Source organism: Lissotriton helveticus, chromosome 1_1 (genome assembly GCF_964261635.1).
Source record: "Lissotriton helveticus chromosome 1_1, aLisHel1.1, whole genome shotgun sequence".
NCBI classification, from domain to species: Eukaryota; Metazoa; Chordata; class Amphibia; order Caudata; family Salamandridae; genus Lissotriton; species Lissotriton helveticus.
Genome location: NC_136057.1, coordinates 622,512,684 through 622,539,977, shown reverse-complemented (window position 1 = coordinate 622,539,977; position 27,294 = coordinate 622,512,684). Strand labels below are relative to the sequence as shown.

The following is a 27,294-nucleotide window of genomic DNA, read 5'->3' as shown; positions in this document are numbered from 1 at the left end:
CAGTTCATTTTGGTGTCTAAATTGAAATAAAAATACACTCTATTTTTATAAATTGGTGTTGAATTTCTCTTGAGTAGTGTCAATTACTTTTTGTCCATGTTTGTACTCTGAAATGCTTAACACATGTTCCTCTAGTAAAGCCGGACTGTTCCTTGCCACACTACCAGGACTGAGCAAAGGATTTATTAGTGTGACTCCAAGGGCCATTTTTTGGGTATTGTGATAGTATTACATGTTGAGGTCTAACCCCATAGTACTCCACTTTCCTACAGTCGCCCTCCCACGATATAGCAAGACCAATGCTATTTTAGAGGTTTAAGTAGAGCCCACCATCTGAGATATAAGGAGAGAAAATGTTACCAACATCCTAATCATCTTCCACCATGCACATAAAATCAGAGTTTGGTATTCTCCGGTGACATCAGAAACTGAACTTGAAAAGGTCTTCCATTTGTATGGCTCTTTGGGTTCTCGGGCGGGTTGAGCCTTAAAGGAAGCTTTGACCTTGCTCTAGCCACCTGAATTATTTTTGCAGTCTTCAGGGCTGAGGGAGCATGGAAAACAGTTCAGCGAGCAGAGCCAAGTTTGCCAAAAGACTGCTTAGAAGTCAGTTACACCAGGCATCTTTGTAGACAGTGGTTTCCTTGCGGAGTTTGTGGTGTCTGCTTGAGCCACTGGAAATTTAGATTTGGAAATACTTGGTTCTGTATATAAACACGTCTAATTGCTAGCTTGGCACATTGTATTTTATTATTGGTGTTGAACAGATAATCTTATGTAAAGAGAATTGTACAAACATTATCATGATGAGTGACAACATTAATGAATTGATTGTCTAAACAAAACCAGATGTACAATTTTTCTATGTTTTGAAAATGAAAAAATAAGAAAGAATATTGATCATATATCCCCCCCCCCAAAAAATTTTTTTTTTTTTTTTAATATGAAATATTGTTAGGTGATTTATTAAATAGGGGTCAACTGTCAGCTTTGTAATAATAATATGCACATAACCCGGTGCTAAGGTTGTCTTTTTTTTAAAAACTGAGCCACTGGAATTACCATCCCTGCAGGATACAGCTTACCCTTGGGAACTATCCCAGAAGGTGTTGGGGAGCTATGAGGATCTCCAGCATGACCTGTTGAAAGGTCTCGACCTGCAGTGAGTCAGAAGAGAGCACTGGGAACGTTTGCCTAAATTTCGTAAGACCTGCATAGGAGAACTGTGCTGTTGAGTATCAGAACTGTAAAAACAACAATTGATGGACGGAATGTTGCACAATGTCAAAACATTCACCCCCAGTCACAGATCTGGGTTTACTCCATCGTTATTTTGCTCACCACACCACCCCAGTTCAGACATGGCCGTATGCAAATCAGTCTTAACCCTGTGCCTCATGGGAACAGTCCAGTCCGAACTACCAAGCCATGTCTTCCCTGGACCGGAATCAAGCATACTAGGACCGGTTTCTGGCTATCAGCCGTCATCAGCCAGGATAGCTTGATTCCAGTGGCTAGAGAGCACGGGACTCTGCGGCCTATTCTGGGATAGGGCCATGACGCCACCCCAAAAGGGTCAATGTTGTCTTTCTGCCCTCACAGGGAGACCGATTGAGGGGTGTATTAAACCTATTAGGCACTAGGGAAATTCTATTTTGGCAAAGAAAGGTGCAGATGTGGCACATCCTGGAATAAGGTCATGCCCACACCCAAAGGGGAGTAATACAGTTTTCCCTCCCTTGGAGGCAGGTTGAGAGGTGTAGAAAGCCCATTAGAGACCAGGAAAATTCTTTTTTTGTAACAGAAAGGGGTGGAGGTGGCCCCAAAGGAGATAATACAGTTTTTCTGCCACCCCTCCCCACAGGTGGCAGATTAGGAGATATGCCCCCAATCCACCCCCTCAAGGGGATAGAAAGCAGACACCAGTAATTTTTAGGCCAATAGTTTTTGGAAGAGGTGGGGAAGGTCCACCCTGGCAAAGGGCCATGCACCCACTCAAAAAGGTGCAACACAGACTACTAAATGTTTCTGCCCGACTGGGGTGTGGTGCATCGCCATAGCAAGCTAAATGTAATGCGGATTATTTTGAGTGTAGTTTTGACAAATGAACCAGCAAAATGGGTGTAAGTCCAAATGTTCTCACACTTGCCTTGCTTAGCGCACTCAGTGAGGAAGGATGGGCGCCTCAAAGTAGAAGGATGAAATGTGGAAACAGCACATGAAGGTTAGCGAGTTACTAGATAATTGTTCTGGAGACAGTTTCAAGGATTGAGACCACAGTTGGCTATTGCTTAATAGTAAGCAACGTTTCATAGCTTTCAGCATATACATGAAGCATTTGCAACAGAAGGAAATGCCATTTAGCAAGAGACATGGAGTCTGCTTCAACATTATGAAGAGAAATGCATACATTGGTTGACCTGGCAGCTCTAACTTGCTTAGTTTGTGTTTCTGCATAAGGGCCCCATGTATGTGAAGAGAGAAATCTTGAACTTGCTGTTTGGTTACATTATGAAATGTTCTCTTAATCTGCCTATATGAAGAAATATCCTAGTATACGTTCTATGATAATGCATTCACAGTTCAGTTGCTATTTTGTGGTTTTATGGAAAGTAGGCAGAGTTTAGTATATTGTTGCTTGTAAAGGACGAATTCCATACTTTACAAGATCACTACTTTTTGATTTTAGTTCAGTATTTTTACATTGAATTTATTGCAAATTAACAAACAAGACAGTGACCTTTTTCTTGCATGTTACGTTACACATTTTTTTTTAACATATAGTTGTACGATTTTTCAGATTTATTTCAAAGGTGTTCATCCAAAATTCCCAGAAGGTGGCAAGATGTCTCAGTATCTGGAGAGTCTGAAAGTTGGGGACACTATTGATTTCAGAGGGCCTAGTGGTTTACTTGTCTATCAGAAGAAAGGTAAGTGGACGGTTGTATAGCTAGGGATGTGAATCACACAGTGTTGTGGATGTTTGAGGGCGTGAGCCGTTAGTCCTGCAAACTGTATGAGGCACAGAAGAACTGTTTATCTTTTTTTGTTTCAGGTTTAAACGATGCAATGTGCCAACTGAAAGAAAGTACATAATGTTTCCTGTATATTGCGGATGCATGTTTTAATATAGAAAGAATGTTTGCCACTCAAAAGGTAAAGCAGACGCGTCTTTCACTGACCACTTCATGGAACCTTGACTGGCTGTTATGCCTACTGTGTTATTGGAGGTCGAGAGTCCCTGGTACTTTCCAGAATGTAAGGTTACAATGTTTGTTGTATTGGTACCCACCTGAATAGGATATCTGGTGTGTCCGGTATTAATTGGCGACTGTTTTTTGACTACTAAGTAGTGAGTGCCAGCCTTTATTAGAAAACTAAATTTCCCCTCTTAGCAGGTGAAAGGGAGGGCGCATGGACGAATCCAGGAGTCTATATGAGACTCTAGCTGTGTGGTGTGATGCTATATCTGAATGTGGAGTGGGAAGTGTATTTTTGTTTTTCTGCTTCACCAGGAGGCAAAATAACAAAGAGCAGGAAGCTGCCTGGGTAGTTTACCTGCTAGATGGGATTCATGTACATTTTCAGGCTGGGAGTGATGGTCGAAGTGGGATAAACAGAACAGTCTTGAGTGATTTGGATTCTTGAGCTATAACCACATTCTGCCCATGAACAAGCTTAGTTTTGTCGAGCGTATTTCCTAATGCAGCTCCCTAGGAATTTGGAACAAAACAGGAAGGAGTTATATGTATGCTTCTTTGTGTATATGTATATTTTTTTAATTATACATACTTTGCTCGGTTTGATAATCTTAATTGCAAAGGCATCACCTCTTTCTTGTACACAAATGCCATGCTACTTATGCTCATCGGTTAGCAGACTCTAGGCGGGCCTGAAATAGAGTTTGGTTACGCCATCACAATCGTGACGTATATCCTGTCCGCTGTGTTACAAGTACATTATATTCAATAGCACTTGTAATACGGCAGATGGGAAATATGTCCTCTTCCTAATGGAGTAACCCATCTGCCGAACTCTAAATCAGACCCTCTGTTTGCTCTCACTGGAATGTGCTTATAAGCGGCATTAATGCACGTTTGTTTGTGACTTATTGTCCCAAGAGGATGATTTACTGAGCAGCAAATTTGCTTCCACCTGACCTCGCTACATCTTGGAATTCTCCCCCAATTCACAAAAATAAATAAAGAGATTTGGTCCTCTGGGTTACGCCTACATTTGCAGTACATTTTTTCAGAATTCACTAAGGTTTTCAGGAGTACATTTGGGATACGAGTGACGGGTGCTGTTTTCCTTAGAGTACAAGTGTAGTTCTTTTGTGCAATCCATTTTGCATTAGTGCATGTACATTTGTAAGTTTGACCAATGCAAAAATCCCCACCAAGGCGACTGCACTTAGTAAGATTTAAATGTTTTGATTCTTCAGGCAATCATTTCTCTCAATTCCCCATTGCCCTTGTCAGTGTGGGGATGTCCTCAGCCCATAACACTGTATTCATATTCACCTCAGTCACTGCCAGACGCAAATATGCAATAGTATCCAGGGTGCAAATGTGCAATGTGAATGGTTGCTGGTGTTCCCCTACTTTGCAGGGGAACCTTGCTCTATAAGGGCCACTCCATGCCCTTGGCCGTTTCACATCAGTGGTGTAATATTAAGTGTTAGTAAATAGATTTGAGAGTAAATTTGTGTGTTTTCAATTGCAAGCATGAGTTTGCGCTTGTAAATCATGTAGTGCGCAGCATAGTTCAATATACAGGTGCAGGTAACCTTGTGAAGCAAATTTGTCTGATGCTAAATATAGGGAGCGATAAGAATCCGAGACAGCAGACCATAGAAATAAACACTTTTAGGTAACTATGAAGAAATAGTGAACAGTAATATAAATAAAAAGAAAAGGAGAATGTATGGCTTTCTTTACATGTCTCATTGGCATGATGAAAGCTACAAAGCTGATGCTGTATACAAATGTAATCAAAAGCCAAACGGAAAGGGAGCGAATCGGGACTAAAAGGCTGTTTCTGTAACTTTAAGAGACAGTTCATGTAAACTTGCATTTTTTTCCTACCATGTTGGAAGTAAACATCCACTTCAATCCTCTCCTCTTGAGCTAACTAGTAAGTGTTGCAGCAAGGTCTAATATCTGGGTTGTTTATCCATAGATTTTTGCGAATTTAGAAAGCTTTGTCATACAGAATAATATATTATCAATCAATATAAAGCTTTATTCGGTTGTAACAAACAGCCATAAAAGCATAGTGAACTTGCAAGTACATAAAAATACAGTTTAAAAAAAGAAATATAAACATCATAGTAAGATTTCATAGGAATGACCGGTTCATTGTAGCATCGTGCAATTTGCCAATTCTCCTAGTAACAGTAAAGAAATCATGGCAGTAATCTTTAAGGTGAGACTCCAAGGAGCAGGGCTTCCACGTGGCGTACGTAAAGTGCGTGGTGTGTGCATGAAGAAATCATGCTAAAGTTAGGATAAAAAATTAATACAATAAAAAAAACAGCAATCATACGCTGCAAATAAGTTAAATACTAATAAAATCAAGTCCAAGTTTAACAGTTAAAACAAGTCATGATAAAAATAAGCACCCCGTGTTAGTCCAAGTCTCGCCTGTGCCTAACAGCTAAACTCAAAAATTTTGCTATAGGTTTAGCAAAACACTCAGCATCCAAACATTGCAGGGCGAGAAAAGCGGGACGGCACCTTCGTAGGCCCATAATTTTAGGATCGGTATGAGCCAGCGTCTCCTCGATTCGTAACAGAATTTGCAGAACAATATTGTATGGATCGTGAATTGAGGGGAGATGTTGTCGCAAGGACAGGGTTGTAGGGTCTTTGCCCAGTTGTTAGTTGTGGGAAAAGTGACCAGATGGTGAAAAATATCTAGTCTGAACATAGTTAGTAAGAATCTTTCATAACCTGAGAAGTTGAAATTTAAATACGGCTGGACTGTCACGGTTGTTTGGATTAATAGCGAGTGTTGCACTGTAACTTTACTAACCTCGCTAGAGAGCCTCAGAGATTCTAAGTGGGCCAAACAAACTTTTTTGAACAATTTTCTTGGTAAAACAGCAATTAAGGTAGGGGAATGATAATATTGTGACATGCCAAGTCATTGAGGAATTTCTTGATGTATGCAATCCACCCAATCTTATGAGCATTGTCTAAGGAATTACAGTCCTGTATAAACCTTTGGCAGAAAGTGGTTTCAGTAGAAGACCAAATGCGGTGCCAAAGGAGAAGGGGTTGAATTTTAATTGAATCTGTTATATAAGACAGGCCCACTTCCAGATGGTATACATAGGTCGATGTACCCCGTGGGACTGCAAGTAAAAATCTTTAAAAAACATTTTCTACCCTTTGTACTGCTGCAACCTTCCCATAACCCCACACGCCTGCCCCGTATATTGCAGTAGCTAAACATTTTGCCCTATAAATCTCGATGAGTTCGGCCGGAGGCCGTCTGCCCAGTTTATTTGCAAAATTAACCAAGGCAGCTGTCGCCCTCATAAAAAGCAGCTTCCTAGACTCGGTGGCGTACTTCTAGGAGCATTTCTGATCGAAAACGATGCCCAAATATGGGTACGTAATTGTACTCTCAAGTTTTTGCTTATCAAAATAGATGGCCTTAATATTCTTAGTCCTGGAACCAGCGGACATAACAAACGTTTTTTAATATTGATCTTCAGGTCCAGGTTGGCCATAAAGGTACAATATCTCACGAGAGCACGCTGTAATTCCATGGGGGTACGGGCTAGAATCACAGCGTCGTCCGCATAAAGTAACACCGGTATTGGGCGTTTGTGAATGGTGGGGAGGTCCTGGCACCCTGTTACCATGGCTTGTTCCAGGCCATTGTTATAAAGATTGAATAAAAACGGGGCCAGGACACAGCCCTGCCTTACTCCCCTCTCTACTCTGAACGACTTTGTTAACTCGCCCCCCACGCCATACCTGACTCTAGCTGTGACGTCTGAGTATAATTCGCGTAGGAAAGTTACTAGGACTCCTCTACTCCCATGTCCGCTAAAATAGTCCACAGCTTGATGTGACTGACGCAGTCGAAAGCTGCAGAGAGGTCGACGTACGCCATATGTATAGAGCCCCCCCTTTCGCATTTACGTATTTGCCTATTAGGAGATACAAATTAAGGGCTTGTTCAGTGGTGCCCAGACCCTCACGCAACCCAAATTGCAGGTCGGATAGGACTTTGTTATCGGAGGCCCACTGCTGGGGACGCGCTAGGATAACGCGTCCAGCCACTTTCCCCAGTGAATCCAACAAGGAAATAGGCCGGTAACAAGAGGATGATTGGCGGTACCCTTTTTTGAAAATGGGGACAAGAATTGATTGGGATCAAGAGTCAACAAGCCCCAAGGCACATGGTGCTTGAAGGACCCTAGTTATGATTGGGTACCATAGATCCATGTTAAATTTGAAAAGATGAATTGGAACCCCGTCAGGGCCTGGCGCCTTTCCATTCCTGCTAGCCAACAGTGTGAGTTCGACCTCCTCGTAATATATGTGGATGGCTAACGGGAAGGGATTTATCTTTGGTCTAATGCTGGTCAAAACTGGGGTCGTTTGCTTTTTGGTTAATGGGAGGCCGAATATCCGCTTAAAATATTCAACCCATAGCTGTTCATCAATCGCAATGTCCATATTGGGGTTAGCCCTTGTATCTGACAGAAATGGCGACTTAACGACCTTCCAGAAGGAGGCACTCTCCCTCAGAGTACATGAATTGTGCAGTTGATCCCAGAGATCTTTTTTCAATTTTTCCTTCCTGCATTTAAAGGCCCGGTTATAAATCTTCCTGAGTAGCAATTTCCTTTGGGTCTCTATCCTTTTTGTGTAAAGCTAACTTCAGGTTCTGATGGGCTGTTGTACAGCTACTATCGAACCATCCCTTAATTCTGAACTTACTGGTTTTCAGGTTAACAAATACAATTTCCTTTATTGATTTTAAGAATGTTGCAAAGTTAGCCATAACTCCCTCATTAGTGGTAGCAGGATTGAGACATTTATCGATCACTGATCTTGAGTTTCTGACCAGTCTCGCAGTAATATCCAACGGGTCCACTTTTTCCCACTTAAGGGAATAACCATTTAACCTATCTATTATCAGGTTATTTTGACCAAGGGTCCTCATAATATCATACCTGTCGCATTTCTGTGGGATTTTTAATGTGATACTATTTGGATAGTGGTCACTGATAATAATGTCATGGGTCTTACAATTCGATATTTGGGGTCCTGCTTTGACGGAGATAAAGATAAAATCAATTATGCTTAACCTTCCTCTACCATTGAAGGTGGGAATAAGAGGTATGGAGGGATTCACGATATCATTTACAAGGGCGAGGTCAAGGCCGCAAAGAGTTTCATTCAAGCAATCCCCAATTAAAGTGTGAGGGAAATGAGTTACCGGATTATCGTATTCATCCTCACCGCCACAGACTATATTTACACTGTGTTTGCATAGAGTTTGATTGAAATCCCCTCCCCAGATTATAGCCACTTCCTTAGTGGCTTTGTTAAGTAATTTATGGAGGGAGAAAAATATTTCTTTTATAACTTTTGTTAGATCGTCTGTGGGGAGATTATTGTAAAAATTCACCATTATAAGGGCGTTGGTTTTACTCTGGTGTAGAAGGAGTATTTGGAAGTTTGATTCCAATTTAATAGGGACTATATTCGTGAACTGCAAGACATTGGACACGAAAATAGTCAAACCGCCCTTTGCTCTGCCGGAGGGTGATGGTAGGGCTGGAGAAAAATACGTTTTAAAGCCTTCTAGGTGTATCTCAGACGTCGCCCATGTTTCTTGCAGACACAAGATACTAAAATTATGGACAAAATCGAGCCAGGTGTCATTCACCACCTTAGTGCGCAGACCAGCGACATTCCAGTATAATATTTTCAGGGATGGGTTTTCCTGATTAATTGCAATTGCGGGGTGTAAGCCCATGACTTCCTCATGATGACTAATCTGGGTCATGGTAGACAAAGTTTCTTCATTAGCAATAATGCTTTGATTTAGGTTAGCTAGATATTCAATAGGGGCATAGGTGTTAGACAGTATGTTAGATGTCGGACCCTCGGACTCAAGTCAGTCCACCCTTTCCAGCTCAGAGAGCTTATCAAAATAGTTGAAAGTCGGGATGTTATATCTAGTTCTAGCCCCCTCCATCAGTTCCATATTTGGTACTCCCCTATGGCACATAGTTGTTGGTGGGAGGGGGGGATTGGGGGTAGAAAAAACTCAAATCTCTGGTATGGATTCCACTACAACACACACTACATAGAAGGGGGTCCGAGGGCTGGCTTAAAGACTCAAACTAGATACACGCCCCTACTTACAACAGTTATACACACAAAGTATCTAGGAGTCAGACACTAAAAGAGAAGAAAGGAAAAGGAAAAAGCAACAGCTCCATTCATCAAAAGCCCATGGCAAAACTATAAAGATCGAATAGCACTACGTGAAATGTTACAAATCAGAAAAACACGTGATGACTGGGGAAATCAGACCCAAGGGTAGGTGGAAATATTCCCATCAGTTGTCGATCTGTACCGCCACTTTACCATCATGTGGGTTTCTCCTTACATCGGCCCTGTACTCATGGCATACACGCGTCTCTTATATACAGACCTGTCTACACGGGTCCGGATCGGGAGACACATCTTGGCGGCGTTCGAGGTCCGGCGAGGCACGAGGCAAGGGTGCCCCCTCTCGCCTCTCCTCTTCGCCCTTGCAGTCGAACCACTAGCGATCAGGGTACGCCAGGGGGGTCCGAACTGGGGCATTCCACACGCGGGAGTCACGCACTGCGTCTCTATGTACGCGGATGACCTCCTCATCTATATCCGGGATATTATGGCCGACCTCACCCCCATATGGACGGCACTTACCGAATTCGCGGACGCCTCGGGCCTCCGAGTGAATTGGGACAAATCCACGGTATACCCCTTCTACCCGGACCTACCACCCCGCGATACCTGGCTGGGGACGCAAAGGATCTCATGGTCCACGGAAGCTCCCCGATACCTAGGGGTTCGACTTTACCATTCTCCCGCTGACATCTTCGGGGGCAATCACTGCAGGGCGCTCGCGAGCCTTCGACCGACGGTTGCTTTCTGGACCAGACTCCCACTGGCCCCGATATGACGAATTGCCCTAGCTAAAATGATAATGCTTCCCCGGCTCCTATATCATTTTACCAACTTGCCGGTGGTCCCACCCAGGTTCTTCTTCCAGGACCTCCATTCCCTCCTAGGTGCCCTAATTTGGGGATCGGGCCGGCACAGGGTAGCAATGAAAACCCTTCAGCTTCCCACCACCCAGGGAGGCCTCGGAGCCCCATCCTTTGAGTCCTACTTTCTAGCGGCCCAGCTCCAATGGTTGTCGTACTGGACAGCGGACCGACATACACAAGAGGCCAGTACCTCAACGGGTAGGATTATGACGCCGGAGCTCTCCCGGGCACTAAACCGCGGCGCACATATCCTCTACAGGTCACGGTGGCGCGTCAATGTATGCTCCGGGTCCACCGGATGTCTCCTGGGACAACCCCATATTCCCCGTTGCTCCCGTTGGTCGGCTGGCCCAGGTTAGATTCATACTTCCCAGCCCCCATGCTCGTTGAGTGGACACAGTGCAGTATTACGGACATGGAGTCGCTCTTTGAGGAGGGTCGGATTAAATCCTTCGATCGACTAATCGCCGAATTCGATCTCCCCCCCCGGTCAATTCCTCCGATATCGCCAGCTCCTCGAAGGTTTCCGTCCTTACCACAACCTCCAGGCCGGTGAACCAGACACGCATCCAGTTATACACGCAATCCTGCGCATGGGTGTAGGACGCCATTTGGTCACCTGGTTATATAAGGCGATACGAGAACTCTCGTGTACTCCCCTAGTGTCCCTGCGCACCACATGGGAAGAGGACATCGGGCGCCCATTACACGACTCTGAATGAATCAAGGCGCTTGAAGCCCCAAAACGTACATCTAGGAACGCCCGTTTTAAAAACATCCAATATTACACAGGGCGAATCTGACACCAGCGCGGCTGCAAAAATTTACCCCACTACACAATTCCTCTGCCCCAGATGCCGCTCCCCAGATGCAGATTTCCGTCACATGTTCTGGAGCTGCCCGGACCTCCACCCCCTGTGGCAGACGGTGCACAACACACTGAAAGACCTCACGGGCCTCACAACCCTAGCCACCTGGGAATCCAGCGCGTTGGGCATTTTCCACATTCCGAAACAGCTCCCGGCACACAGGCGTTTTGTATTTCTAGTGTTACTGCTAGCGAAAAGATGTATAGCTATGCACTGGCGATCATTAGAGGGCCCCCCTACAGCAGCATGGACAGGGGCAGTCTGTAAATGGGCAGCGGCGGAAGAAGACGCCCTGCGGGAGGAGGAGGCTAAAGGTGCCCGTAAACACCCCATCTCTATGGAATGGGCCATGCTACTGCATCGTTTCCAACAGTTGACGCGCAATGATGACCCGGCCACACCTACACCTACAACTGCACCCACCCCGACCGATTCCGCCCCCACGAGCCTGCAGCCCCTGACCAACGACTAGTGCCGTACTTTGGCGATTCACAGTCCCACACCAATACCTAGCTTCCGCGGCGACTGGCCCGATGCCCAATCGGACATGACACTCCCGCCCTTTGGCAGCTCTGCCTCACTGTAAACGCGAGTCATTGACCCCTCTAACGTCCGACTCCCATCTCTTCTTGATATGCCCGTGCAAACGCCCAGATGCTCCCTCCCCGAGTTCTATCCCCCCAGTTACTTGGCAACACCGCTGTACGTACTCTGCAGACCCAATCCAATGATCCCCATGATGGTGACTCACATGCTTGCGCTTGTTTTCCTTTCTCTTTGAATTTTATCCTGCGTTTTCTAGCTTATGTGATTATTTACATGGTCTGTACTGTTCAGATAACGAAATGCCAATAAAAACAAGTTAAAAAAAAAATGTGGGTTTCTCCTAACCCAGGAGTTAATGCAATCGCAGTCACCAGAGTGTAAAAGAGACTGTGAGAGCAAAAAGACTCTTATGTCCACGAGATTGACAATGTAGATTGAAGAGTCAGTGTAGAAAGACAACCGAAAAAAAGCAGTGCAAAGGAAATAGTGATAAACTTAAAATTAGATGAGACTGAGTAGAAGTGTGATTTTAATGATTTCTCTCAGCCCTCCAAGATTAAAAAACACGTGAAAAACAACAGATTTAACAAAATATCTGTTTGCGGAAATCGGTCAACATGTTTCTGCATAAATGGATAGTGCCAATGCATTCATCAGGACCTAGTTGCTGCTACTGCTTTTCAATAAGTGAAAGAATTTTTTTTTTAAAAGGGAATTACATCACCTGAGATCCAGGTTAAGTACTCCACCACAATCTAAAATCGAAATGCCAAAGAGAAAAAGATGAAAGGAGATACAGATTTGAATTAAACATAATAAACTCATGTGTAGCTTATATTTCATTTCAAGGATTTACATATATCCATGTTGCACCACTCACCCTATCGTTGTGGGGATGGCGCCTCACCTCACCTGGCTGCAGCTCAGGTACTGAGGAGCACCGCTCTGTATCGGAAAAGAAAACTCTCAGTGAATGCTCCACAGTGAATGTGTCCAGAAGAAGAGACCATATATTCAAGGGAAACTCGTACAGGGGTATTTCCAAATGAAATCGTAAGACCACATAGTATCGTAGGCAACGTGCGGTTGTTCAGCAATTTAAACAAACAGTCACCTCTGTGCACACGATCGATTAAATAGCTGGTCTTACGCATTGTTATCAAAACTCAAAAACTTATTTAATGGGGATTTAATGTGCTTGCACGGGCATGTTCACTAAAGATACTGTAAAGCGTGCTGCTGTTCGGTCGTGTAATGCACGATATCTGCACAGTATCAATTAGGACCCATGGCGGCGCCTAAAAAAGATAATATCAGCCCCTCGTTGTTAGTGATCGGGAAATGCGGCCAAATCTTGCATTATCCCGCTGGTGTCTGACAGAAACTAAGCCGCTCTTACCCGAGAACACGCTAGAAAGGCATCACCTTTCTTCGCGTATGAACAATGCCGCTTACCTCTCCGTCGGTGTCTCCCGGCGTTCCTCTGCGCTTACTGGGGAGGCACCGAACGGTTCTCGCACAGACTATTTGTTGTTGGGAAACGCCCTTCCGCACATGTGACCTCAACGAGGTTTGTGGGAGTTGTAGTCCTCATTTTAGCCAAACGATTATAAAAGCCTGTGAATAAACGCTATTGGGTATAGCTCAGTGCGCAAGAACAATTTTGCTATTTCCGAAAGAGTAGTGTATGGAACAAAGGGTGTCAGTGTTTGCAATGTTTGGCGCAGCTGACTATTCTGTTTATGTGCCAAAACGTAAAATGATGATCTGTAATGTTACTCATTAATAAACTCTACAGCGACATCCAGGGTATTGGTTCGTTCAAACCCTCTTTGTCACTATTGAGTTTATTGGGACCAGTAGACCATGGCAACAGCGTAAATATACGAACTGTAATAGTGAGAATACCATCTACCTTATCACATGCCCATGTCCCAAAAGATACGTAGGGATGACGACAAGAAAAATAAAAACGCGCATATCTGTGAACACAAAAGCACAGTGCGATGTCGTAAACAGGCCACTCGCTTAACTGAACATTTTTTAGAATCCGCTCATGGTCCTAACGATTTTACTTGGACTGTGTTGGAACAACCTACGATTCCGGACCATTGTCCAGATGTTAGTAAGTTTCTATTTAAAAAGGAACAAAAATGGGTTTATAAACTCAATAGTGACAAAGAGGGTTTGAACGAACCAATACCCTGGATGTCGCTGTAGAGTTTATTAATGAGTAACATTACAGATCATCATTTTATGTTTTGGCACATAAACAGAATAGTCAGCTGCACCAAACATTGCAGACACTGACACCCTTTGTTCCATACACTACTCTTTCGGAAATAGCAACATTTTTCTTGCGCACTGAGCCGTACCCAATAGCGTTTATTCACAGGCTTTTATAATCGTTTGGCTAAAATGAGGACTAAAACTCCCACAAACCTCGTTGAGGTCACATGTGCGGAAGGGCGTTTCCCAACAACAAATAGTCTGTGCGAGAACCGTTCGGTGCCTCCCCAGTAAGCGCACAGGAACGCCGACGGAGAGGTAAGCGGCACTGTTCATACGCGAAGAAAGGTGATGCCTTTCTAGCGTGTTCTCGGGTAAGCACGGCTTAGGTTCTGTCAGACACCAGCGGGATAATGCAAGATTTGGCTGCATTTCCCGATCACTAACAACGAGGGTCTGATATTATCTTTTTTAGGCGCCGCCATGGGTCCTAATTGATACTGTGCAGATATCGTGCATTACACGACCGAACAGCAGCATGCTTTACAGTATCTTTAGTGAACATAGCCGTGCAAGCATATTAAATCCCCATTAAATACGTTTTTGAGTTTTGATAACAACGCGTAAGACCAATCAATCAATCAAGGCATTTATATAGCGCACTACTCACCCGGAGGGTCTCAAGGCGCTTGGGGAGGGGGGGTCTGCTACTGCTCGAACAGCCAGGTCTTGAGCTGTTTCCTAAAGGCGAGGTGGTCCCGGGTCAGGCGGAGGTGGGTCGGGAGGGAGTTCCAGGTCTTGGCGGCCAGGTAGGAGAAGGACCTTCCTCCTGTTGTGGTTCTTCGTATGCGGGGGACGGCGGCGAGGGCGTGGCTGGTTGATCGGAGCTGGCGTGTGGGAGTGTAGAAGTTGATGCGGCTGTTGAGGTATCTCGGGCCTTGGTCGTGTAGGGCTTTGTGTGCGTGGGTGAGGAGACGGAAGTTGATTATCTTGTTGACCGGGAGCCAGTGCAGATCTCTCAGGTGTCCGGAGATGTGGCTGTGTCGGGGGATGTCGAGGATGAGTCTGGCTGAGGCGTTCTGGATGCGCTGGAGTCTCTTCTGGAGCTTGGCAGTGGTTCCGGCGTAGAGGGCGTTGCCGTAGTCCAGTCGGCTGGTGACGAGGGCCTGGGTGACCGTCTTCCTGGTCTCGGTGGGGATCCACCGGAAGATCTTACATAGCATGCGCAGGATGTTGAAGCAGGACGAGGAGACGGCGTTGACTTGTCTGGTCATGGAGAGGGAGGAGTCCAGGATGAAGCCCAGGTTGCGTGCGTGGTCTGTCGGTTTGGGTGCGGTGCCCAGGGCGGGGGGCCACCAGGAGTCGTCCCAGGCGGAGGGCAAGGAGCCCAGGATGAGAACTTCCGTCTTGTCTGAGTTCAGTTTCAGGCGGCTGGTCATCATCCACTCGGCTACGTCTTTCATCCCTTCGTGAAGGTTGGTTCTGGCGGTGGCGGGGTCGTTGGTGAGGGAGAGGATCAGCTGTGTGTCGTCGGCGTAGGAGATGATGTTGAGGTTGTGTTGGCGTGCGATGATGGCCGCAAGGGGGCTCATGTAGACATTGAAGAGGGTGGGGCTGAGCGAAGAGCCCTGAGGAACGCCGCAGATGACTCCGGTGGCCTCTGACCTGAACGGGGGTAGGCGGACTCTCTGTGTCCTTCCAGCGAGGAAGGAGATGATCCACTCCAGTGCCTTCTCTTGGATTCCGACGTTGCTGAGGCGCTGTACTAGGGTGCGGTGGCAGACGGTGTCGAATGCTGCGGAGAGGTCTAGGAGTATGAGGGCCGCTGTTTCTCCGTTGTCGAGCAGGGCTCGGATGTCATCGGTGGCAGCGATGAGGGCGGTCTCGGTGCTGTGGTTGGCCCTGAAGCCCGACTGTGAGAGGTCGAGGGAGCCATTCATCTCGAGGAAGGCGGCCAGTTGCTTGTTGACGGTCTTCTCGATGACTTTGGCTGGGAACGGGAGGAGCGAGATGGGTCGGTAGTTTTTGAGTTCGGAGGGGTCCGCTGATGGTTTCTTTAGTAGAGCGCTGAGTTCGGCGTGCTTCCAGCTCTCCGGGAAGGTGGCGGTGGCGAAGGAGGTGTTGATGATGTCCCGCAGATGGGGTGCGATGACAGCGTCGGCCTTGTTGAAGACGTGGTGAGGGCAGGGGTCGGTAGGAGATCCCGAGAGGATGGAGTTCATCGTGCGGATGGTGTCTTCGGTGCTGATCGGGGTCCAGGCACTGAGGGTGGTGGTGGGGGGCATTGGTGCGGTTGTGGGGAGCGTTGGTTGTGTGCTGAAGCTGTTGTGTATGTCCGCGATCTTGTTGTGGAAGTAGGAGGCGAGGGAGTTGCAGAGGTCTTGCGATGGGGTGATGTCGTTGTTTCCGGCGTTGGGGTTGGAGAGCTCTTTCACGATGTTGAAGAGTTCCTTGCTGTTGTGTGCATTGTTGTCCAGCCGTTCCTTGAATGCCGTTTTCTTGGTGGTGTGGATCAGTTGATGGTGCTTTCGGGTGGCGAGCTTGAGGGTGGTCATGTTGTCCGGTGTTGGGTGTCTTCGCCAGGCTCTCTCGAGGGCTCGGCAGTTCTTCTTGGAGTTCTTGAGTTCGTCGGTGAACCATGGGGCCTTCTTGCTGCCGGGTCTGCTGGGCGGGGTCCTCAGTGGGGCGAGGTCGTCTGCGCAGTCGCTGATCCACTTAGTGAGGTTGTCGGCGGCCTGGCTGGGGTTCGCTGAGCTGGCGGGAGGGTGCTGGCTCAGGGATGCGACGAGTTGGTCGGCTGTGATCTTGTTCCAGCTTCTTCGTGCAGCCTGTTGCTGGTGGTGGTGGATCGTGGTTCTTCTGAAGCTGAAGTGGATGCAGCTGTGGTCCGTCCAGTGGAGTCCGGTGGCGTGGCTGAAGATAATGTCCTTGCTGGATGAGAAGACGGGGTCGAGTGTGTGTCCGGCGTAGTGGGTGGGGGTGGTCACCAGCTGCTTGAGACCGAGGTTGGCGAGGTTGTCCAGCAGGGTGGTGGTGTTGCGGTCGTTGTTGTTCTCCAGGTGGAAGTTGAGGTCCCCGAGGAGGATGTAGTCGGCGGAGGGGAGGGCGTGCGACCAGCTATTTAATCGATCGTGTACACAGAGGTGACTGTTTGTTTAAATTGCTGAACAACCGCACGTTGCCTACGATACTATGTGGTCTTACGATTTCATTTGGAAATACCCCTGTACGAGTTTCCCTTGAATATATGGTCTCTTCTTCTGGACACATTCACTGTGGAGCATTCACTGAGAGTTTTTTTCCCGATACAGAGCGGTGCTCCTCAGTACCTGAGCTGCAGCCAGGTGAGGTGAGGCGCCATCCCCACAACGATAGGGTGAGTGGTGCAACATGGATATATGTAAATCCTTGAAATGAAATATAAGCTACACATGAGTTTATTATGTTTAATTCAAATCTGTGTCTCCTTTCATCTTTTTCTCTTTGGCATTTCGATTTTAGATTGTGGTGGAGTACTTAACCTGGATCTCAGGTGATGTAATTCCCTTTTTAAAAATAATTTCTTTCACTTATTGAAAAGCAGTAGCAGCAACTAGGTCCTGATGAATGCATTGGCACTATCCATTTATGCAGAAACATGTTGACCGATTTCCGCTAACAGATATTTTGTTAAATCTGTTGTTTTTCAAGTGTTTTTTAATCTTGGAGGGCTGAGAGAAATCATTGAAATCACACTTCTACTCAGTCTCATCTAATTTTAAGTTTATCACTATTTCCTTTGCACTGCTTTTTTTCGGTTGTCTTTCTACACTGACTCTTCAATCTACATTGTCAATCTCGTGGACATTAGAGTCTTTTTTTCTCTCACAGTCTCTTTTACACTCTGGTGACTGCGATTGCATTAACTCCTGGGTAAGGAGAAACCCACATGATGATAAAGTGGCGGTACAGATCGACAACTGATGGGAATATTTCCACCTACCCTTGGGTCTGATTTCCCCAGTCATCACGTGTTTTTCTGATTTGTAACATTTCACGTGGTGCTATTCGATCTTTATAGTTTTGCCATGGGCTTTTGATGAATGGAGCTGTTGCTTTTTCCTTTCTTCTCTTTTGGTGTCTGACTCCTAGATACTTTTTGTGTATAACAAATGGATTCCACTGTCGCCAAACTGAATAAGCCAGTTACATATGTGATGGACCACTCGTCTATCCCTGAAGTTAATGTTAATACACTCCCGGGGAAATCTTTTCTTCTGTGGCCCACCCAACTTAATCTCCTGGCAAATAAAAGTTCTCCACACATATTTGGTGGGAGTGGCCTGTTCTTGTTTAACCAGTGGGCAGCTTTGTTTCTTAGCTCGGGGTAAGTTTCTGATTTTTCTTGGCCTAACTCCGGGACACCAGCTAGCACTACAGTGTATGGGGATGATTGTGGGGGGGAGATCAATATGTGGGAATATCCTCTTTGCTTTTGCAGCTATGGGTAAATCCTTGCCTGCACAAATATTTTTATTCTCCTGTCCCGCGGGTTCTATAGCCTTAACCAAACCACCCTCCCCTATTTGCACACCCTCGCCTTCAACCGCCCTCGGCACCCTCAGAGAAAGCCTACCAGTGTCATCAGTGTTATTCATTCGTTGGGCAGCTGAAGGACTGGGGCAGATGGTAACGGGATTATGTTATTGGGTCCACTGTTTTGGGCTCTGGGACATGTTTGGGGTTCCGCGGGCTTGCTGTGTGCACCATCCACAAGTTGCCTTATAGTATTAGAACTAGATATCATTACTTGCTCCAGGTTATCAATTTTTTCGGACATCCGCTTTACCCTTTCCAGGAGTGGAGCCATTAGAGATTTCATGAGATGTTCGACTTTATCCATAAGCCCCTCGTTATGTAAGGGGAATAATGAAAGGGAGACCGATGTTTGTACCATTAAAACATTAGGTAAAGGGGTATTAGTCAGTATGAGGGTTGCGGTTAAAGGATCTTGTAGTTGTTTGACAGCATTTTTGGGTGCTTTAGAGATTTTAGCTATTTTTGCAGTTTTTGGGCATCTTCCCTTCTGACTAGTCCCACCGTGTTTCCTTTTGTTTCCGGGGCCTTGCCCTTGGGCTGTTACCACTAAATTTGCATTTGCTTTAGGTTTTGTTGGACGAAGCATTAGTGACTCGTTGGATGTAACATCTAAGTCTGAATCTGGGATCGAGTCAGTATTGCTGTCCTCCCTGATTATGTTTAGGTTAGGTGACGCCTCGATTAAACGCTCAGTTCTGATTCCCCCTCTGGTCCCGGCATTGGATGATTTGCTCCCATCCTTCGTTGGAGTGGTGGCTATTGCTATGGGGCCCAAGGAGGAACGTCTGTTATAAAGAGGTTCCAATGACAGGCGACGCTCAGTGATGGCGATTTCTTTTTCCAAGACTGATCTAGCCCTGGTTATGAACTGTTACATGGTGCCAGCAACACTCCTCCCTGTAGTTAAATTCCTCCCTTTACGTGACATTTTACCCCGTCTAATGATAACAGGTACTTTCAATGCAACCTAGTATTAGCTGCGTATCTGAAACAAATGTCAAAAATAAACATAAACAGTTAATAAGGCAATGAACACAGTGAAATCTTATGCTAAAATCCAAGTTGCAAATGCAAATGGGTTAGCCCGGTTCGGGCTGTGACGGGCTAGGACGGGCCCGCCCTTGGCCCGGGCTTCTCCCGGGACGCTCCCGCGCAGCGGCAGGGGAGGTTGGCTAAATAACGTCGGCAAGGGGCGGTGCTCAAAGCCCCGATTCAGGTGTGGGCGGTGAGGGGAATCCTGGGTCTATGAGTCCCAACAGTGTCAGCACTCGTCCCCGAAAATCAGCCCTGGTGCAGTGACGATACTAAACTGGGCAGGTATGCTCCTTCTCCCTTCAGCTCCGTACGGGCAAACACAAGAGTTCCACACGTAGCACCTCCAACGCTGCGGCACCCGCCAAGCGTGTGCGGCGAGGTGTAGAAAAAGCGTCGGCAAGGGGCGGTGTTCAAAGCCCCGATTCAGGTGTGGGCGGTGAGGGGAATCCTGGGTCTATGAGTCCCAACAATGTCAGCACTCGTCCCCGAAAATCAGCCCTGGTGCAGTGATGATACTAAACTGGGCAGGTATGTTCCTTCTAACTTCAGCTCCGTAAGGGCAAACACAAGAGTTCCACACGTAGCACCTCCAACGCTGCGGCACCTGCGGAATAATATATTATGTAAAGGAGCAGTTGTAAGAGTTGAGATTTAAAGGGGCTTGTGTCAGGCAGTTAGAACTAGATCGTTCAGGACAATGGATGGATCACAGCGAATTGCCACAGCAGAGATGCCATATTCCCCAACAGTCTCCCACAACACCACTACAACGGCATTCACAACAATAATTTTCTAGGATTAGAGTGGCCTACAGTGAAGTATAGTGGAGTAGAGCTGCGTTGAAAATAGTGGCAAAGAGTGGAGGGGCGTGGGGTATGCATGGTGTGGGAGTGCACTGCATTACACGCAGCACATTTTCAATTGAAATGACCATAACGTTTGCACAGACATACACTGTTACTGATAAAACTATACAGCGTTCAAACAATGTGTAGAAATTGCTTCACCTACTGCATTGATTGTATTAAAATATTTGTTTCCATCAGAATTACAAAAAAAGTGCTTCATTTGTGCTTTCCCAATTCTTATATTGTCTGAAATATTTACACTGTTCATTTACAGACATCTAAATGTTGTTGTGTGCTAGAAAAAAGCCTTTCCTTTTACACCCCCAGATAATACCTCTCACTTTGAAGTTAGAGAAAAAAAAGTAAACACCTAGTTCCCTTGAAAGACAGCCTGACATTTGACCTTTGTCTTTGAATGTACAGCAAATATGACGAGATAAGAACAGAATTTAAAGGCCTATTTACAGCAAGTGAGCACTCTTAGAAGTATACAGTAAAAGGCAGTCCTCCACAAGAGGGATAAAGACATGCCGAACAGCCTAAAACAAATAAAGCCAGCAAATAGAAAGCAAGCAAATGTGAGCTACAAAGCCAATGGTGAGCATTCTTAGGTCAGCTTTCAGAATGTCCCCAAGAAGTCTTTAGCAACCAGACAGCTGCGCTGTCTGGTAGGCTTCGCCCTAAAACTAAAATCTTGGCATATTCCTGGAAAAGGTAAATCTCTTTTAATTGAAGGCCATATACTACTCTTCCTTGTCAGCCATTGCAGCTACAGAGAACTGAAGAGAGGACTTTCAGGAGGGTATATTCAGGCTCTTGGAGGTCTGGCTGGGATTCTGTATCCCACAATAGCCTTAGAGTCTGCCATAGCAGGTTCTACCGGCCATTAAAGTCCCACTGTTTAACAAGGAAGCGGGCCTTTAATAGCTAGTAAAGCCCGCTACAGAGGGCTCTAAGGCTATTCGAACATTCTGCCTCTAGGGGGCAGAATGTTCTAATTTGTAAAAACAAATGCCTCACAGAGCCGAAGGGGGTAGAAATCCTCTTGGGCTCCCTGAGGCCTTTTTTCACTGCTGTTGCTATGAATAAACATTGGAATATTGATGCTTCTACTGGCCATTAGAAGCCCGGAGCACTCAAGTGTCTTAAATGAAGAGCTCAACATTCCAATGTTCTAATAAATAGGAAGCGACCTATGAGGGAACAATATGTCTTTCGGGACATTGAATCCACCTTTAGTGTTTTGCAAAAATGGCCGGAAGTCCATCATGGACATGCTTAGGGATATGCGACGGGCTTGGTATCTGGTCATTAAGAGGGGTGATTGAAAGGAGAGGGGTGACACTTAAGAAGAGTAAGGCAGATTTTTTTTAATTTACTTGGCATGATTTATTATTGTTTGGCGGATGTATTTAATATAGTTACAAGTGGATCTTTTGGTTCATCTGTAATGGCGTGATAAAGGCTTATTGTGAGTTGTCTGATGTTAGACTCTGCATAGGTTCAGGCAAAAACAAAATGGAGAACACCATCCTGACTTCCCTTATGCTGGTGAAACACAATTTTTGTGAATTTTGAAAACAAGTAAGAACCTATTCTATGGAAAATGTCATAATTAAAATAAAATAAAAAAATCCAAGAAGAAGGGGCCATGTTAGAGGGGGAAACACGGCGCAAGGTGAGAATAAAAACAAGCATTTACAATGCAATGGTTTCGCCTTTGGAAAAGTTAGAGCTATTGGCATTGTAAATGACAAATTTTGTATTTATGTGTTGGTTTTGAAAACAGGTAAATAAATGGCATTGTCATTTACATTGCCATTCTCTCGCAAATGTGAGACCTATTGTACGCTACGGACGAGCTCAGCAGACAGCAATTACTACCACACACACACACCCAGAGCCACACACACACACACACCCAGAGCCACACACACACCCAGAGCCACACACACACACATGCATGTGTGCGTGCATGCGTGTGTGTGAGAGAGAGAGAGAGAGAGAGAGAGAGAGAGAGAGAGAGCTTGTGTGCGTGAAAGAGAGAGAGAGAGTTGTAGTGAGAGCGGGTATATCCAGTCAATGAGAGGGAAGGCGCTCCGCGGCACCAGTTCTCATGCAATCTTTTTGTGTTTTAGGTATTTCAAATGCTGTGTTTTTCGTACCTCTGTAATATACACATCGAGGTACAAGCGTGGAGCGTGGAGTAGAGCAGGAAAAGGTGTGAGGGAACGCACACACACCACCCTAGCCTTTCACAACCACTGCTGACTCCGCAGCTGCAGGAGAATCATTAACAGGCACCAGCCCTGAGCAGCTGGAATGGATGATGCACCACCACTGCTGGAGACTTGACCGGGAGCAAAGGCAAAGTGCTTCGGCACTGCACACTGCCAACACCACGCTACCAGTGCTGGAGGCCTGAAAGGGAGCAAAGGGGTCCTTGTATCATACCACAGTCAAGCTAAAAGCACTAGTGACGGTCTTACTGTAAACAGCAGGAGTCAAGGGTGCTTCTGCACTGCACACCATGCACTACCCCCGCCACCCCACCAGTGCTGGAGGCCTGTCAGGGAGCAAGGGGTCCTTGTATCATAATAAAAGCACAAATGAAGGACTTACCGTGCATAGCAGGAATCAATGGTGCTTTGGCACTACACACCAAAGAAAGAGAGAGAATGCATGAGTGCCTGTGTGTGCGCGCGCGAGAGAGAGGGGGGGAGAGAGAGAGAGAAAGAGAGTGGGCGTGTGTGTGTGTGAGAGAGGAAGAGAGAGCGTGGATGTGTGCGTGCATGTGTGTGAGAGCAAGAGCGCGCATGTGTGTGCGTGGGTGTGTGTGAGAGAAAGAGAGAGAGTGAATGTGTTTGTGTGTGTGTGTGTGTGTGAGAGAATGTGCATGTGTGTGTGTGTCTCTGTGTGTGTGTGAGAGAGAGAGAGAGAGAGAGCGTGCATGTGTGGGTGCATGTGTGTGAAAGGGGGAGAGAGAAAGAGAGCAGAGAGCCTGCATGTGTGAGTATGCGTGTGCTTATAAAGGACATCAAAGTGCCGAAAGGGGAGAAAGAAGGGGTGAGTGCATGCCGAGGTGACAAGAAGGACTGGGCGAAAAGGGAGGGGGGAATGCCAGAAGGGAAAGTGATTACGGGGGGGAAGCACACGAGTGTTGCACGCGCACCCGCTCACATGCACTGCAACTGTAGCCAGCACAGTGCATGCTGGACACTGAACAGTAAAGGAAGTAATATGCCAACGGAATGCTGATGTAAGGCATTAAAACGCAATATGTGCGATGTTGTCATGATCGGTTTTCTTGAAAAAATAGTTTTATAAAAGAAAGAAAAAAGTACAACATATTAAAACAAACAGGCTCCTTCCAGCCAAAGCAAACATCCGGTCTCCTAGAAGAAACATTCGAGTTTTCACAAACCGTGTACAGCAGGCCAATCTTTGCAGAGTTTACCAGCACAGCCAGCAGAAACGCAATGCATGGAATTCGCCGAGGAATGCACTGTAAGCTAACTAAACAAGTGTATCACGAGCTTTAATTTTACTCACCATGTAATAAGCTGTTAAGTTTTTAGAACATTTTTTTATGCCTCTGATGACGTTTTACAATGACCTGAGAGTGAAGTCTATCGTGATACGAACCCGAGTATTGTTTGGCCCCTCCCAGCCTTGCACCTGTGCTCTTTCTATACTCCTTATTGGACTGTGCGGGCTGTGCCAGTGCGCTCGTATAGCGCTCAGCACCTCGGGATAATGTCTGTGCATAATTCTCTAAACCATATATATATATAAATACATGCACATATCTACCAAGTCGAGTGTAAACCTTTTAAGCGAACGTTACTTTGCAGAGGTCGGTGTGCGGCAGTTGCAGGGTTAATAATTTGCCGTCTCCTATACACCCAGCAACTAGTGGAAGGGCACGCCTGGACGAATGGTCGCAGGGCCCTAGCAACCCCCTTTAAAGAGGCCACGGAGTGGGGACGTGGGCGCAAAAGATGTGACCTCTTCATTGCAGTTCGCAGCCTCCGCGACTCGTACATTCTACTGTCATGTCTTGTGCCCTGATGTCTGTGTCCGTGGTCTGCAGGGGAGGGCGGTACTGCGAAGAGACCTCTGCCCCTATGAAGTAATGGCACACCGTAAACAATTATAGGAGAAGCAATCGTCTTTATTTGACAACCCCACAGCGAGAACCAAGCAGACCCAGAAGTGGAAGAATACCCATCATTCCAATAATGATGTATACAATATGTGAAGAACATAAAGTAAATGAACCCACAATACTACACCCTCCCATAGCGCCGGTAAGGGAGAAGATCGGCGCTTTGCTCGACCGCTTTTGTCCCTTCATGTTACTCGTTCCGGCCTCCACACCTTCCCTTGTTAGTGCCCTGCCCCGGCGATGACTAACGCGCCGGGATCACCCTGCCCCGCCGCGGCCTCGCGTGGAAGATCCTGGCGGCCTTAGGAGTCATCCCAGGGGCGGCTTCGAGAGCTGCACTAGCATAGCCGCTCTGCTCTGCCGGGGGTGGACCAGTACTGCCAGGTTGTCAAATCAAACGGGCCTTTTACTGCTATGACCAGGGCTTTAAGTGGAATGAAACAACTGGGGGGAGGGGTCTCTCAAATGGGCGTGGCCAGTGTAATTAGGGGCGTGGCTTTAAAACACTTAGGCTAAAAATCTGTGTTTAGCATAGTGTGCCGCCCCACTTATATTTTGCTGTTTCTGTCATAGCATCCAGATATGTGATACAACAAGTAACATCATACCTACAACAAGTCAGGACTATTGGCCTTGTCAATGGTTATTTGTTGCATAAGATAAATAAGCTGCAACCATGGCTTGTTACATATAATATTGAAAATGCTTCCAATTAAAGCCCTGGTGACCCTACCACAATATTGCTGATCTTGCGTTTCAGAAAGAGAAGAGAAATCCAGAGAGAAAATTACTCTCTTTAAAGGATTTCCCTTCCCCCACAAAGCTCACCTGGCATGATGTCATGCCGTAACTTCTCCACTAGTGAGAAGTGAGCAGTGTGGGTATCTCACATCGATGTGCCTGCTGTCTCGAAACGGGTCTCTATCAGGCTGTTTTGCACACTGGCACTTTTTTCCGGACTGCAGTGTGCAGTCCAGAAAAAAAGGATGCCTGTGCCAAGGCTCAAAACAGAGCCAGATAGAGACCCGTTTCGAGGCCCCCTTAAAAAAACTGCCGGTGCTCAGACCCCTTGAGACCCGGCCCACTTAAAGCCCTGGCTATGACCACGTCTTTATCTATAAGCTATCCAGCCCTTCTTTCCTCGTCAAATACAGGTGAGTGCAGCGGTGATGCTAGTCGGGTACCTCACTAACCACAGCGCCACACCAGCTTGTTACTGTCTGCAAGCGCTTTGACACCTTGTCGGCACTAGAAGACGATAAACAAATGCTCTATACACGGGCCATGACGTCGGACACCTCCTGCTTTTTAGTGGTTCATGACTGACTGCTGGGAGACGGTTCGTGTCGGGTGTATCGGGAGCAGTTTAGGGGGTAATGCCAAATTACTGACTGCTCAGGTCTCCGCTGCACCATGGATTGTTTAATTAGCGTCTGGGCGCTATACAAGAATAACTGGGGTATGGCCGAAGAGCTCGAGCACGTGAGGTTTAAAATCTTAAGTGATTAGAAGTTAGTGTTTTTTGTCCCTTTTTTCCGCGCAGTGAAGGCTTCAGGCTCCACTTGACCAGAGCGCTACTGATTCAGTCAGTAGCCCAGCGGGGTCTGGCTGTGGCCCACCCACTGTGCCCCTTCCTTTGTCCGTGGTGTGCAGGGCCCCTGGGCGCATTCAGCATGATAAAAGGTACATACGGAGTGGGTCAAAGGTCGGCTCCTCCAATCGGTTTTCGAGGTAGGAGTTGATCGGGGGCCCTGGAACTGTTCATAGTTTACCTGAGATCGAAATGTAATTCCGATGCCGAGCTTCACTGATGGAGGAAAACACACGACTGGTAAGGCCGATTTGTTCTTGAGGCAAGAGAGGTTTGATTATGCAGCCGGCCTATTGATGGAGCTTGGTGATGTGAGTGTTTTTAAGATGTTTATCTGCGAAAACTTGTATAATCTTTTTGGACTGCTTTTACTGCAAGCCGTGGGAATTGTCTTCTCCTCTCGTGGCTGAGGAATCATTTGGCACCGCCTCAAAAGGGTGGCATTGTATGGCGGGTTACAGTTTTTGAGCTCGAGGCTCTACCCCCCTTTCTTTTAATTTTAAAAAGGGCAGGAATGGGCTCACGGATAGCGGGAGGGGGGCGGGAACGGACAGCGGGAGGGGGGGTCGGGAAGGCCGCAGGAAAAACATGAAGCACACGGAGGGGGGGGGGCGGGAACGGACAGCGGGAGGGGGGTCGGGAAGGCTTCCTCCGTTGACGGTCGGCCGCGGAATGGCCAAAGCAAACCTGGACAACAACAAAAAATAAACCCCGCCCACGGCCGCGATGACGATCGGAAAGGGGTGGAGAGGGAAAAAATCGCGGGAACGCCCACGAATCTGGTCCGGCCATGACGGACAGATCTCTGTTCCAATGGCTAGCCTCCATTTATGGAGCTAGCCAATGGAACAGAGGGGCGGATTCCAAGCCACACTGTTTCTAACATTAGATTTCACCTGCGTGAAAAGCCTGCGCAGTGCGCAGGCTTTCACTTAGGCGAAACCTAAACAGGATAATGGGGGAAGGAGTGCTACGGTGTAGGTAGTGCTGGAGTCACTAGGTTAGTCTTTGGGCCGAGGTGTGTAGGCAAAGATGGGTGTGCTAGAGAGTGGATGTGCAACAGTATATGCTGGGGAAGAAATGTTAGGGTGTAGACACGAAATGAGAAAATATAGTGGAAAGGAGGGAAGAACTGG

The 27,294-nt window shown here is 46.6% G+C and overlaps 1 protein-coding gene across 1 annotated transcript in view; it reads left to right on the top strand.

Moving 5' to 3' along the window:
• The window catches only part of LOC144814933 (NADH-cytochrome b5 reductase 3-like), a 229,288-nt gene that overhangs the window by 117,869 nt on the left and 84,125 nt on the right, over positions 1–27,294 (top strand). Inside the window, exon 5 of the mRNA XM_078674147.1 lies at positions 2,801–2,930. Coding sequence (XP_078530273.1) covers positions 2,801–2,930 — 130 coding nt within the window. The remainder of the gene's footprint in view (positions 1–2,800; positions 2,931–27,294) is intronic.